Source organism: Heterocephalus glaber, unplaced genomic scaffold, assembly GCF_053883595.1.
Source record: "Heterocephalus glaber isolate CG9 unplaced genomic scaffold, H.glaber_assembly_v1.0 deba00001543, whole genome shotgun sequence".
Classification (NCBI taxonomy): domain Eukaryota; kingdom Metazoa; phylum Chordata; class Mammalia; order Rodentia; family Bathyergidae; genus Heterocephalus; species Heterocephalus glaber.
This window is the reverse complement of record NW_028258336.1, coordinates 133,437-148,186: the sequence shown is the minus strand read 5'-3', so window position 1 is coordinate 148,186 and position 14,750 is coordinate 133,437. Positions and strand designations below refer to the sequence as shown.

General features: G+C 37.5%; 1 protein-coding gene and 1 long non-coding RNA gene across 2 annotated transcripts in view; one reads left to right on the top strand and one right to left on the bottom strand.

Annotated features, from left to right (window-relative positions):
- The window catches only part of LOC101697214 (ankyrin repeat domain-containing protein 26-like), a 43,062-nt gene that overhangs the window by 22,203 nt on the left and 6,109 nt on the right, over positions 1-14,750 (bottom strand). Inside the window, exons 5-11 of the mRNA XM_087189588.1 lie at positions 9,734-9,860; positions 9,316-9,374; positions 6,767-6,860; positions 4,805-4,903; positions 4,221-4,249; positions 4,056-4,128; positions 2,063-2,200 (exon numbers count right to left, since the gene is read on the bottom strand). Of these exons, the coding sequence (XP_087045714.1) occupies positions 2,115-2,200; positions 4,056-4,128; positions 4,221-4,249; positions 4,805-4,903; positions 6,767-6,860; positions 9,316-9,374; positions 9,734-9,860 (567 nt within the window). The 3' untranslated portion in view covers positions 2,063-2,114. The remainder of the gene's footprint in view (positions 1-2,062; positions 2,201-4,055; positions 4,129-4,220; positions 4,250-4,804; positions 4,904-6,766; positions 6,861-9,315; positions 9,375-9,733; positions 9,861-14,750) is intronic.
- On the top strand, positions 5,784-6,260 carry LOC147824421 (uncharacterized). The gene is made up of 2 exons (XR_015442344.1): positions 5,784-5,842; positions 6,084-6,260. It is a non-coding gene; the product is annotated as an uncharacterized LOC147824421 (long non-coding RNA).

Genomic DNA, 14,750 nt, shown 5'->3' with positions numbered 1-14,750 from the left:
GCCACACAGAGGTCAGGAAAGTGAGAGAGTACAAAAGGTAGTAGCAAGAGGGCAAAAATATATGAAATGGAGGTAGTACTTGTCTAAAAATAGAGGGAGTGTAAAGGAAAATAGTCACTAGCTGTTAGTAAACCCAGAGATTGATGGGGGCAGACAAAGGTCAGGGCTGAAGATGGAGAATAAGTCAGCTCATGGAAGCCTATAGGTAACTTTAAGATGCTTGGACATTAATGCTTTGAAGAGGGGCTCATGGTCAGATTTGTTTTGGAGATTAATCCCTCTAAACAGTGACAAGGATGAATGTGAGGGCCATATGAATAAAGGGAGGGAGAGCAATGGAAGGAAACAGTCCAAATAAACCTAGTGCAGGCCTGAGCCTCTTCAAGTTCCACAAATACCGCTTCCAGAAATATTTCAGGTATGAAATTATGAGTCCCTGCTGTAGAGTGAAGTTTTATTAAATGAATAAATGTATAAATCTGGGTCCCTGGAGAAACAGACTCTGCTCGTTACTTTTCAAAAGGGATCAAATGAGAGGTGAAATCAACTACTTGAATTTAAGTCGCTTGAGTTTACTTAGTAGTTCTTGCTTCACCACCTTTTCCTAAGTCGATGGAACTCATTTAAGGGTTTTGTTTAAAATGTCCTGCTTCTTGAGTTTACCAAGCTCAGCAACACATAAGAGCTGAGGGTGTAGCTCAGTGGTAGAGTGTGTGCCCAGTATATGCAAGGCTCTGAGTTTACTTGAATTTAATCCTCAGCAGGAGAGAGGAGGAGGGATGGAAGGAAGAAGGCAAGGAGAGGAGGAGGAGGAGGAGGAGAAAAGAAGTCTCTTGTACGGGTAAATAACTTTGGATTTACAGCTTGCAGTCACGACTCCAGAAGACAACTCATCATCTATTATGTGGCAAGAGTTGTTACTACAGACATGGTGACATGATTAAGGGCATTAAATTAACTAGTACATAAAGTAGAATGCATATTAGATGACATTAATCAATAGACTGTGTATCCTAGTAATTTTTTTTTGAAAGATGGGGTTTTATTAAGAGCCTATGATGGGGGCCGGGGATTTAGCTCAGTAGTTCCACCACCTGCCTCAAAAGCTAAGGACCTGGGTTCGATTCCCGGTACCAAAGAAAAAAAAAAAAAGAGCCTATGATGGCATTAAACTCCTGGGCACAAGTGATCTCTCTGCCTCAGCCTTTCAAATAGCTGGAGCTAAAAGCATATACACTGTGCCTGGCTAGATTTTCATTATTACTTTTATTTTTTAATTTTTTTAATTTCTTCTGTTAACGGGGATTGAACTCAGGACCTTGGACTTGAGAGGCAGGTGCGGCACCACTGAGCTAAATCCACGGCCCTATATTACTTTTAAATGATACAATACTCCTACACCAACACTCCTTGCGTACTACTGACTGATGAGGACATGACTGAGGAGATCCTATATAGGAAATTCTCAATGATTTCCATTAATATTGTGAAAATTAATCTATACAAACACAAAAATTGTTAGAAATAATTAAATACATGGTTATGGAAGGTTCTTTTGACTTATATATAGTTACAAAAAATACTTGTGAGTTCAGAGATGTAAAAATAAAGAAGTGTTTTGTCTGAGTAGCAATCTGTAGATCTCTACTTAGTTTTTCCATCAACTCTTGAAGCTCTAAGAGTCTTGGCACCCACTCTCAAGTTTATGCTAAATACTTGTCTGAACAAAACTACTCTGTCTCCTAATTTTCCTTATTATTTGTACCTTGCTTTGGTTAGAGAATGAATACAGCTGCTTTGTGAAAACATACTGTTTGGTTGTTGGTTGCTTAGGAAGAATAACACACAAAGCCAATTCTACCACCAAATGATTTCTACAAAGTAAGAACTATGGTATTATAAAATCATGCAGAGGTCCTCCGGGTTGAATTCTCTGGGCTTCTTTATTACTTTCTTTATGCTGTTTTTTTGATTGCTGTGATTCACACAACATGGTGTACAATTCCTTAACAGAAACACATTCCAATATTCATCTTCTTCTTACTTATTAAGTTTGTCTTACCGAATTCTGTGGATGGTGACAGATTTTTAGTCACTGATCGTGTTGTAAGTGGTTATTTGTCATCATCTTTCAAATTTGCCGATCTCTGACAAGTCTTATCAGAGAGGTTCAAACTCGTAGAACTCCAATCAGAAAAATCTGAAAATAAAGTTTTATTCATTAAGATGTAAATGATAATAAAAATGTAACTAACTTGTATACATTCCTTCCTCAGAAGCACTTCCAGCCCCACAACACACTACTGCCTAGGGCTTATTGCACTTTGCAGGTCCCGTGAGTTTGATCATCATCGTCATGTCTTATTCTTCTGTTTTCATTTATTAGTATTACTTGGATGTATCCAGCAATCTTTTATATACTTTGTTTCCTGTATTGTTCACGGTTAAGTCTTTAAGGATATGAATTTTAAATTAAAAACTGTCTACTTCAAATATAAATATCCATAATATTCTTTGTACATTTTATAGACATTTAATGAATATGCTACTTTAGATTTTTAAAAAACTACAATAAGATATTCTTACTTCAATATCCCAATATCTTCAGAATTCACTTTTTAAGGCTTGGGTGATACCATAATTTATACAAAAAATGGTAGCTTTAAGTAACCCAATTGTTCCCATGTAAAAACTGCGTTAGCCTAGGTCAGTGGCGGTGAGCCCATGGCACATGTGTTGCAGTGGGCTGTTTGCTATCATTGAAAGCTCTAAAAGGTTCACCATCATTGGTCTAGGTCCACATTAAATTCAAAGATTACAGAGTGCCAGGAGACAGGAAATGAAAGTGTAACAAAAATATTTGCTTTTTCCTTTATAAATAAAATCATCAGATTTACACTTTTTAAGAAAAATGAAAGAAAAAGGAAGTATAAAGGCTAACAGTCAGTTATGGCTTTCATGAACCTTGTCTGTTGTTTAAATGGTAGTTTAACAGTGAGTTAAAATCCCTAGAATTCAAGATCCATTCACAGGGTCTAAGAGAACAAACAATACCAAATGTTGTTTGCCAGTGGTGTTTTCAGAGATGTAATGTGTCACATGTCTGAATTCTAATGATTAGTGAGTCATAGCTCTAATGGGTATTGGAATGTGTGACTGCAGGCTTGTATTTTACCTCCTTCAGATTTAATTTCTAGTAGAGTAAATGTCAATAGATCCAACGTATTTAAACAAAAGCTCTGTCAAATCTGTACTAATTTTTAATACTATAAAAGGACTTATGGCTAAAAAGTTGCAGAATCACTGTTTTGAAGTTTGTCTACCAAATAGTCATTAAGAAATGATATTCTTTTAATAATCAAAGATATGAGATACCATCCATACATACTCATACAGTCTGTTAATGAGAACATCTATCTGCTTACGATCATCAATATATCGAGACTGAGATGAAATAATTACAGTGGAAACACAGTTGACATGTTAGGAAGCAAAGCTTTACTCTAGGTAAATGTCAGAATTACAGCAAGCATTGTTTTTTGTTGTTGTTGTTGTTTTAGAAAGGGGATCCTGGGTATCAGTGAACCTCTTGCCACAAACTCCTGAGTAATCGGGACTCAGGCCTGCACCACAGGGCCCAGCTCTCCAGTGAGCATCTGCCAACTTTGAAAACATCTTGGGGGCTGGGGATTTAGCTCAGTGGTTCCGGTGCCTGCCTCACAAGTGCAAGGTCCTGAGTTCAATCTCTGGTACCAAGAAAAATAAAGAAAACATTTTGGAATCTTGTAAAAAACTCTATGGATCCCTAACAAGTATAAGGATCCAAGCTGGGGACATTAGGGTATTAAGTAGAAACACCTTAACACATTACATTTTTTTCCTCTTATGCTTGCAAACACCTTATTTGCAAATATGGACACCAACAATCACATCTGCATTATCTATGTCAAATCCTTTTAAAAACTCGGGAAAAGAATATGAGAAGACTGCGGGCATCTCAAAACATTTTAATGTACCTTACTTCTTTCCAGAGTAATCTGAATTGCAAAATTTACCTGATTTGCATGTCTGTAAATCCTCCACTGCTACTGCTTTATTCAGAACAGAATCTTTCATTTCAGTGGTGGGCTGAATGGGGTTTGAAGTGAGATATTTAATAAATACTATGTATTTCATGAGGTGTATGTGGTTAATTCAAGATACAAATATAAAGTTATTACCTTCAGGTGAAGACATTTCTCAGGTGATTCTAAAAAGCAAAAGGAAAACATAATCAATTACATGTAAACATGAGAAAGCCAAACACACATTCATGCAGAGTTAGCATGGAGCTGAATCCTCATGCTCTGCTTTGGAAATGATTACTTTAGGTTTTGGGTTTTCTTCCCCTTTGATTAGGACAATACGATGGGAAAATCAGAATACAGGTCTAATAAGACAGGCAGTTAAGATTTCCAAAGTGAGATTATGCTTCCAAAGGCCATAACTGAAATAGAAAAGTCAGCATCTATCCATACACACATACATGCCGAGTGATGGAGAAAGTGATCTCAGCAAGCCACGACCCCGACAGGATGAATGTCAAAGCTGATGGTATACCATTATACTACAAGTATTTCATTGTGTTCTTCAATCTGTCCTGACATTGTCAGAATTTGTCCTGGATTTGTCAAAATATACAAAGTTGTGGTAACATTTCAGTAGAATATATCATTTATTTCTTATCAAATAAGGTTTTGAATTGATTAGCTTGGACATATACTTGTAGAATAATAGTTCATAAAAATGTTCATTTTTTCCATACTTTTGTGGGCTACTGGTATGCCTACATTTCCTGTATCCTCCAGTTTAGCCATCTTAAAGTTTCTTGATCCACTTATGCAAGAAGATATATAAATCACATCTAAGAAATAATGCACAGTAAGTTTTCCATATTGAAATATGGTTATCAAAAAGGGAAAGATAAGCTGAATTGTCATAGAATTATTTGATACTAATAACCTTTTATATTTCAAAATCAGTGTAATATTAACTAAAAAGTAACAATTTTGGTATTCAAGGAATGAACTCTATAATGTCTCTTGTTTCCAAAACTGGTTTGGTACATTCTGCTAGTCTTTAAAGGATTTGTATGAATATCCTTTATTGTATCAAAAAGCTATTGTATCAAAAAAGTAGTTATCTTAAAAAAAGGCAATGATTCTCTATGCAAGTTAATCTCACTTGAATAACCAATTATCAATTCAACCTAAAGCTTTGATGCCTGATGGTTATGTACAGAGAGGAGGTGAGGGGCTACAGTTCAACCCAATTCTAGCACCCCTCCCTTCTCCTAATCATCTCTGGAACAGCAACAATCTACTCTTCCACTTGCGTGCACATACACTGAGACCATGGGAAGTGAGTTCTCTCAAGTTTCCTCATCATTAACTCCAAAATTACCTGTCTACTTTCCCTCTTTCATCTCTTTTTTCCCCTAAACAATCCCTCTAACTTTCAAAAGTGACCTCTAGGTCTACGGTATTGATTCTGTCCATTTACTTCTTTTTATGGATTATTCTTACTACTTATTTCTTTCTTTGGCAGTGGTATCATAGAATTGTAATTTCTATTTCTTCATCCTCTTCGCTCCTTCTCCTGTGGCTGGAAACATTTTCAGAAATAAAAACAAAATTTATGCTTTCCCTTGGCCCTGTTTTGTCTTGAACTATCATCCAATGGCTCTTTGTCCAGCTTTCTCTAAAGGGAAGCTGATACCCGGACACTCCCAGGGGTCTGAGGACAAGCAGCGTTGGCGTCACCTGAGGACTTAACACAGGATCCCAGACCTGCTGAATCACAGGTATGGTTTAACACAGTCCCCATTGCGGGGTGTCATTGCAGGTGAAAAGCTCTAGCCTATACACCAAGTCTCTTCTAAATCCCCTTACTGAAACTTACCTTTCGGAATCTAGCATCAAGTTCCTCATGTCCCACAAACTGAAAAGGCATCAAAAGTCATAAACTTTCTAATGGACTTTTTAATGAGGCTATGATTTTTCTGACCTCTCCATAATGAATCTTGTTCCTTTCTTTTTTTCAAGGCTTATTCTGAATATACTACCTGGTGAAACAGCAACCTTTAAAAGTGGCAACATTTTATATGAAATTCGACAACCAGGACTGGACCTTCATGAACCAAGGGACGACTGAAAACACATGTATGGCTGACCATGAATGTCTATATTTTTCTGTAATAAATGAAACACAGCTCTGCATAATCTAGTACGTCAATCCTCAGTGCCTTCCTTCCCAATGATGAGAAGACAGAAAAAGTGCAAAACTGCGGCTCTACTTCTCCATCAAGATTTGGTACTGAAAGCTCATTTTATATCCTTCCTACACTTCTCATACCCTGCTCTTCCTTTGTCTAAAAAACTAATTTTCCCACCCTCCTTACTTTCGTCTTTTTTCCTTCATTTATTCCTTGCATTATTCTTCTTTCTTATTCTTCACTCCTGTCTCTCCTGTCTTATTTTCTAACTTCCCTCAGACCTTATAATAGCTGAAAATGAACTAATAATTCAGCTCCTTTAGTGACTCTCAAATTCAACCCGTTGCTGAAGCTTGATATATGCAACTTATTACTATTTTACTTCTTTTTCCTTTCTATGCACTTAATAGGTAATTTTCTTTGGCTACTAAAATATAGCAATGCTCTGGTTTTAAATAAACATGCTGTCAAATAACTTTTCTAAAAAATTATGTATTTATATATATTTCTTACCTTCTACTTGTATATTTCTGGTATGTTTTCCTTTTTCATCTGCAGCCCCAGATAAATGATCAACAGACTTCTGTGGAAGATTCTCAAAGATACTCTGTTAAAATTAGTATATCAGTAAGGAGTTCCATAAAGATTTCCTAATCCTGGTCTATGAAGACACCTGATTTTTCTATCTTAAAATCAATTAGAGCCAGGCATGATGGCATACACCCATAATCACACCATCAGGAGGCTGAGACAGGAGGACTGCAATGAGTTCAAGGATACCCTGAATTACATAGCGAGACCTTCTCTCAAAAAAAGAAAAAAGCAATTAGATTTAATACTGGGAAGCACATACTGAAAACCAGAACATTTCAAAGAGAACCTAAGTCCAGCCCATTTTGTTTCTCCACGTGGGTGCTGACTCTGTAAAGCAAGCATGGAAAGCCACAGGAGAGATTTATAGACAACATACTGTCTGATGTGCATTATTTGAATCTGGCTTTAGAATAACTAACTCTACTTTGCATTCTCCAACAAGGATAACCTTTTTTAAAAAAATACATATTTAAATGAAATATTTTTAAACTATAAGATGTTTTTATGAGTGAATGTTTTGGGGAACTGGTACGTATGTTATCATTTCTTGATCTCCTTCACTCTCTTTACCACCTACTGTCCCTTTCCCTTCACTGATTAAACAGATTCTTGTAACTACATTTGCTATAATTCAGCCTTAAATATTTCTAATCACAGAAGTCATTTTAGTGTTAAAATACTTGGCAAGCAGAGAAACTTCAGTGTTTCACATTGAGCAGAAACATTATAGAAGCTGCTCCATTTATACAAACAAGGGCTTCAGAAAAAAAATCTAATGTTTTTGGTAAAAATTTTACTGATAGGAAAAATGGACGAAAATATAAATGTACTACTAATAAGTTTATGTTACACTCAAATAATAGCACACAATTCTTAGACACTACATGCAACTCTTTAAAAATTAAGAACTTCAAAAAAGTATAAAAAACCTTAATGAAAAGGGGAGCATAAGAACTTTTCTTACATGTCTAAAATGTACCAAGTACTTATTTATACACTGTCTTTTCTGTAAGTGATTACGACGACAGTTACTGTACTTCCTGCTTCCTGCTCACTCTAGGACGTGAAAACGATGGACAGATGTGACTCACTGCTCTCTGTCCAGAATATGTCCTCCTACACTCGGACACGCCTGGCTTCTCCTCGTCCTTAATTTGACAGCAATTCACTCTCTTTCCTAGCCTAACTACAAACCCCCGCAAAATTCTCGAGCCTCGTCAGGCGATATACAGCAGCTGCTCACACCTGAGAGATCAGGCCTTCCCCACAATGGTCCTCTTAAAGTAAGCTGTCATTAGTTACACTTTTGTCACTACAGGCATGGCTGCCATAAAGGGGGCACTCAATGCATTCCACATTCAAAACTGGTTTCAGCTTTTTAAAACATGACAAAACCCAACTGTGACTATAATCCTATGTATTTACAATTCCCCAATCTCTTCCTTCTCCTGAACTGTTCCTTGTGGATCTATACTTGCTGTGTCAGTTACTTTTCTCTCATTGCTGAGACAAAATACCCGACACCCAAAGTTAGAGGGGAAGGGGCTTATTTTGCACACAGTTTGTAGAGGTTTCAATCCATAGCTGGCTGGCTCCAAGGCAGGGATGGCCAACAGGCATCACAAAAGAGAAACAACATGGAAGCCACAAGGTAGCAAAAGCAACAAGGGACCTTCACCGCATCTTTCTGCCTTTTATCCCATTCAGACTACCGAGATTAGGGTGGTGCTAAACCACTCATATGTAGCACTTTAGGAATCACGTGCCCTTGATCCCAACATCACACATTCCAGATTCAGTTACCTCGGGCCTAATGAAGCTTTGTGGGGGACATCCAGACCCAAACCATAATAGTTGGCAATCCAAGTATACTAACACTTTCAATTCCCACTCATTAACTTTTTAAGTTACAAGCTGTAAAAATTATGATCCAAACATTTTCTCTGAATTTCACTAGCCATAGGCTGATTTGGAATAATTCTTTAGTTTTTACATCAACTCAATGTCAGAATCCAAGCTGACTGTTTGTGACATCTAAGCCTTAATTTCTAACTGCACTGGCTTCATTAAATGAATCCTACAAATTAGCAGAAATGTACTATGTAGCAGTACTGTACTTAGACTTCATTCATTCCTTCATCTGCACTACAGGGTATTAAAACCAGAGCCTCCATACTGAGCTACAACCCTAGTCCTTTTACTTTTTGAAACACAGTCTTATTAAATTGCTAAACTGTCCAGGGTTTGAGGTTGGGATCCTCCTGCTTCAGCCTCCCAGAGTGCTGGGATTATAGACACGTGCCATCTTGTCCAGGGGATTACTTTATTAACTACGGGTTAAAAAATGTGAGGAAATAATTTCTTACAGGCACATGCAGAGGTGAGCAAGTAAAGTCCAATTATTCTCCTTCATACTTAAGTCTCACTTAATGCTTATTTTAAAAATAGTTATAAACAATAGACAATACCTCGGAATCCCAAGGTAATGATTCAGCATCTTCTCCTAATCCCGGGGCAGACAACACACCTATAAAATGTACCCACAGACACATTAATGTGAAGATTTACTGCTGTGGATTTTAAATATATGTACAAATCTATCTGCATTCATGAATTTTTTTTGTGATTTTTCTTTTTTGGTTTTTGGTGAACTCGGGACCTTGTGCCTGCGAGACAGGCAGGGTGTTTTCAAGAGTATTTCAAGAACATAAAAGTAACAGTAAAAAAGAATTTCTGAGGGTTGAAGCAATTTCAGGAAGAAGTTTGTGGAAGGAAAATAGGAAAAGAAAAGTTTTTAAAGAAATGGGTATCATGTTTTTGGATCTACAGACTTTAAAAAGTACTAGTATATAAACAAAGAACTTTCACAGATATTCACTAACTTACCACTTTTATAATCTTTGTACCCTTTGTGAACATGCATCAATTTGTCATTTGTTTGCTCCTGTGAGGCATTTTTAAAAACACAAGTCCCATTTTCTTCTTTTCTGATTGCTGCCTGGGTTGCTTCTTCCTATATAAAAAAAGAAAAATCATGGAACGTCAAAAAACACAGACTTTTGCCCACCCACCCATTCAGTCAGTCAGTCAAATGGAAACAATCACAGACACATCAATCAAATTACAGGGACTGCTCTGGGAGAAGTGAAAACCGAGAACACATTCTGCTCTATGTGCAAGCACATGCAGAGATATATGAAGATGAGAACAGAAAATTGAGAAAACTCTCGAAAAATTCATTTGGAACCAGAAGAGACCCAGAATAGCAAAAGTAATTGAGGTAACAGAGACATGGCAGGGGGTATTACAACCCCCAACTTGAAACTATACTACAAAGCTACAGTGATAAAAACAGCATGGTACTGGCAAAGAAACAGACCTGAGGACCAGTGGATTAGAAGATGCAGAAACAACTCCGGACACACTCAGCCAACTCATCTTTGACAAAGGAGCCAAACACCCTCACTGGAAGAAAGATAAGTCTCTTTAATAAATGGTGTTGGAGAAATTGGGTTTCACCTTGCCAAAGATTAAAACTAGACCTATATCTCACACCATGCACTAATCTAAAATCAAAATGGATTAAAGATCTAAATATAAAAACAGAAACACTGAACTGGCTGGAAGAGAGGTTAGGTAGAACTCTTCAAGACATTGGGGTAGGAAAAGACTTTATGAACAAAACCTCAGTTTCCCCTGAACTAGCAAAAAAAATCAACAAGTGGGATCTCTTTTTACAAAAAAGCTTCTACACAGCAAAAGAAACCACCAGCAGTGTGAAGAAACAACCCACAATGTGGGAAAAAATTTTCACCAGCGGTCCCTCAGACAAAGGTCTACTATCTCAAATCTATAAAGAACTTAAAAAGATTAGACCTCCCAAATTTAGAGACCCAATCCAAAAATGGGCACCTGAAATGAACAGACATCTCTCACACAAAGAAGTAGATATGGCAAATAAACATGAAAAAACGTTCAACATCACTGGTCATTCGAGAGATGCAAATGAAAACAATGCTGAGATTCCACTTCACTCCAGAAAGAATGGCTGCTATCATGAAATCAACGAATAACAAATGCTGGCAGGGCTGTGGGGAAAGAGGAACCCTGCTCCACTGCTGGTGGAAGTGTAGATTGGTGCAACCACTGTGGAAATCAGTATGGAGATACCTCAAAGAACTAGGACTGGAAGTCCCACTTGACCCAGCTATCCCTCTGCTGGGGATCTTCCCCAAAGAATTAAAATAATCATGCCACAGTGATATATGTGCACCCATGTTCATAGCAGCACGGTTTGTAATAGCTAAAACTTGGAAACAGCCCAAATGCCCATCAACTGGAGACTGGATCAAGAAAATGTGGGGTTTTTTATAAAATGGAGGACTACTCAGCCATCAAAAATGAGAAATTAGAGACATTTATTGCTAAATGGATGCACATTGAGGTGATACTATTAAGTGATATAAATTGGACACACATGTGTAAAAGCTGAATAGTTTCTCTAGTATGAGAGACTAAAAGTGTAAATAAGGACTAAAAGGTATAATAGATAAGGTGAAATAGGAAGAAAAGGGGCAAAGGGGAGGGGGAAGTGGGAGGTGTAGGGGAAAGGAAAGAGGGAATGGAATTAATATGAGAAAATGAAAAAAGGGAAACAAAGTCTTTGTAAAAAGGGAGGGATGAAGGGGTTGAAGGGAGGGTAGGGGAAGGGGTAAAAGTAATAACCAAGAGAGTTTGTAAAGGTGCATATCTCCAATGATGAATGTCATTATGTTGTACAACCTGAAATGTACCAATAAAAGGATACACAGAAAAAAAAGAACGGAAAATTGTATCTCATTGGTTCTACAACTGGGGTCCAAAGCAAGGAACAGTCAGCTTTACCTGGGAAGCTCAGGAAAAGCCACAAACCTTTGGTCCTATTTTGGAAGGGAGAGAAAGTGGACAGGAAGTGTGTGAAGAGCATTCCAAACAGGGCAGCATAAACAAAAGGATGAGGCATGAAACCGCACAGCAAATGAGGGAAGCCAAAGCAATGTGGCAAAACCGGAATACAGTTCCTCCAATGGCATGGAAGGATAAGACAGGAGCATCAGGGGCTCTTTGTGTAATGAGGATCCAATATTCTGCAGAAAAGGCCACCCTGGCAGCAGTGTAAGGTAGATGAGCATAATGGGGGAAGGAGGAGCAGAAAAAGAGTATTATTTCAAATTAATAGGGAAGAAAATGAATGCAGATGTGAAAATCTGTGAGCAGGTAGGAAACACTGATTGTGAAAGGCTGGATGCGTGACCAGAAGGATGGCCAGGCTCCAGGATTTTCCCAGCTTCAGAGATTCAGTGCCATTTATTAATATAGTCAGGAAAGGGTCACGGTCAAGGTTTTCAGGGTGGTACATCAAATTTGAGGGGACCAGAGGACTTAGAAGACAGGACCGAGTAAACATGTTTGGAGAAGGAGTAGATGAACTTATTCAGGAAAGCCTATGGGCTCAAGAAGTTAAGTATTTGTAAAACACATTAAACTAATGTAAGAACGCTAACCTACACAGAACTCTGAAATTCTTGTAAACCAAAGGGGGGAAAATCCAGGGGATTCAATTTTTTAATTATATATATCGACATCTGGTTCAAGGACATAAACATATACTGATATTAATATATGAAAATATTTATTTCTAGGATATTATGTTAATATGAATCAAAAATTTTAATAAAGAAATTTAGTTCTAAAACAACAATTTAAGATTTTGCAAAAACATTCTCATTTAAAAGCAAATCTTCCAAGTTTTCAATGTAAGTCAGGCATGATGATATGCATGTGTGGTCGCAGCTCTGTGGGAGGCTCATGTGGGATGATCACTTCAGCCCAGGAGTGTGAAGCCCACCTGGGGAGCATATTGAGACCCCCATCTCAAAAAAGAAAAAAAGGAACCAGGGATTTAGCTCAGCAGCACAGCACCTGCCTTGCAAGCACAAGGTCCTGAGTGCAATCTCCCATGCCAAAAAGAAACAGGTTTAAATTGTAGAAGAGAAATGCTGATGTGTTTACAGAATTAGCCATTTTTAAGTACTACTATGACATAAGAAAGAAATCTAAAACCCTATTTTAAAATTCATAGTTTTTCTATTCCCCTATAAACAGCATATACCAATAGTTCTAATTTCCTATTTATAGTATATAGGATGGTAGTTAAAAATTGAAGAAAGGTTGCCAGACATTGTGGTGCACGCCTATAATCCCAGCACACTCAGGAGGCTGTGACAGAAGCATCAGTGTGAGTTTTGACGCCAGTCTGGGCTACATAGTGAGCTCAAAGTCAGCCCAAAGTCAGCCTGAACTACATAGTGAGATCCGGTCTCAAAAACCAAAAATTGAGGAAAGGACCTAGTATAAAAAAAATAAAGCCATCAGTATCAAGACTGAGGTTTTCCAAGTCTTGAAATACTTTTCAAACACTGTTCAAGTACCTGTCAATCAGAACTCAACATTCATATGAAGAAGGGTAAACTAGCTCATCAACAGGATTCCTGAGTTTTAAAGATGAGTGGAAGGATTAATAACTATAAATGTTGAGGCTCGGGTACAGCAAAGCAGCACAGCACTTGCCTAGCATGTGGTGAGCTTGATCCCAAGCACCAAAGTGGGAAAAACAAAGCCCCCAAACCTATGATTACTGAATTTAATAATGCTTCCTTAGAATAACATGAAATGTTCCCATTGCTGGAGATTCTTTAAAAATTAAAAACATCATCTTCCAGAGATAATTTTGCATACTCTTTTTTGTTGTTGTTTTTTTTGGTACTGGGGATCAAACTTGGGACCTTATGCTTCCGAGGCAGGTGGCGGCACCACTGAGCTAAATCCTCAGCCTCATAACTCCATACTCTTATCAATCTTTTCTTCCCAATGATTCTATGATAATAGGAAGTTTATTTTAGGAAAAAAAAAATCACAAAAAAAATGATTTCATTCATTTGATGTGTACATATGCATGTCCATTACAGGGAGAGATTATTAGCAAAAGATAAATCAAAAGTCATTCCAGAAGGAAATTTTTTCTACATTTTTTCCCTTTAAGAATGGTGTAGCTGGGCCAGGGATTTAGCTCAGTGGTTTCGCCTCCTGCTGCTCAAACTCAAGGACTTGAGTTTGATCCCCAGTACCAAAAAAAAAAAAAAAAAAGAATGGTGTAGCTTACAGTTTGTAATAACTAAATCTTAGAAACAGCCCAAATGCTCATCAACTGATGAATGGGTAAAGAAGATGTGGTTTTGTAAACAATGGAGTACTACTCTGCCATAAAGAAGGATGAGCTTCAGACATTTATAGCTAAATGGATGTACCTTGAGACCATACTCCTAAGTGAAATAAATTGGGCATATGTGTTTAAATACTGCATTGCTTTTCTGATGTGGAAATAAGTGTAAAGTGGAAATAAGGACTAAATGTACAATAGATATTGGGAAATGTGAAGAAAATGTTCAAATGGGAATGGGAACAAGGGAAGGGGGAGGAAGAAAGGAAGGGGCAAGAAAAAAACTGGAGATAGAAGGAAAAAATGGAAACAGAGCTTTTGTACATAGGGAGGGGAGGAGGCTTGAGGTGAGAGGAATGGAAAAAAAGAGGTAGGATGTACCATGACTAGGTGCAGATTCTCTATGCTGACTGTTATTATGTATGCCTAACATGCACCAATAAATGTTTTGCTATAAAAACAAGGAATTGTGCAGCTTAAATTTTATTTTCTCATGTAATGGATACAGATTAAAAATCATAATGAGAGCTAGGTGTAGCTCAGTGGTAGGGAGCTTTCCTATCATGCATGAGGTCCTGGGTTCCCCAGAGTTGGGGAATGAGAGAAGACTCTCAGTTATGTAACTGGGAATTTTAATTCATGAAA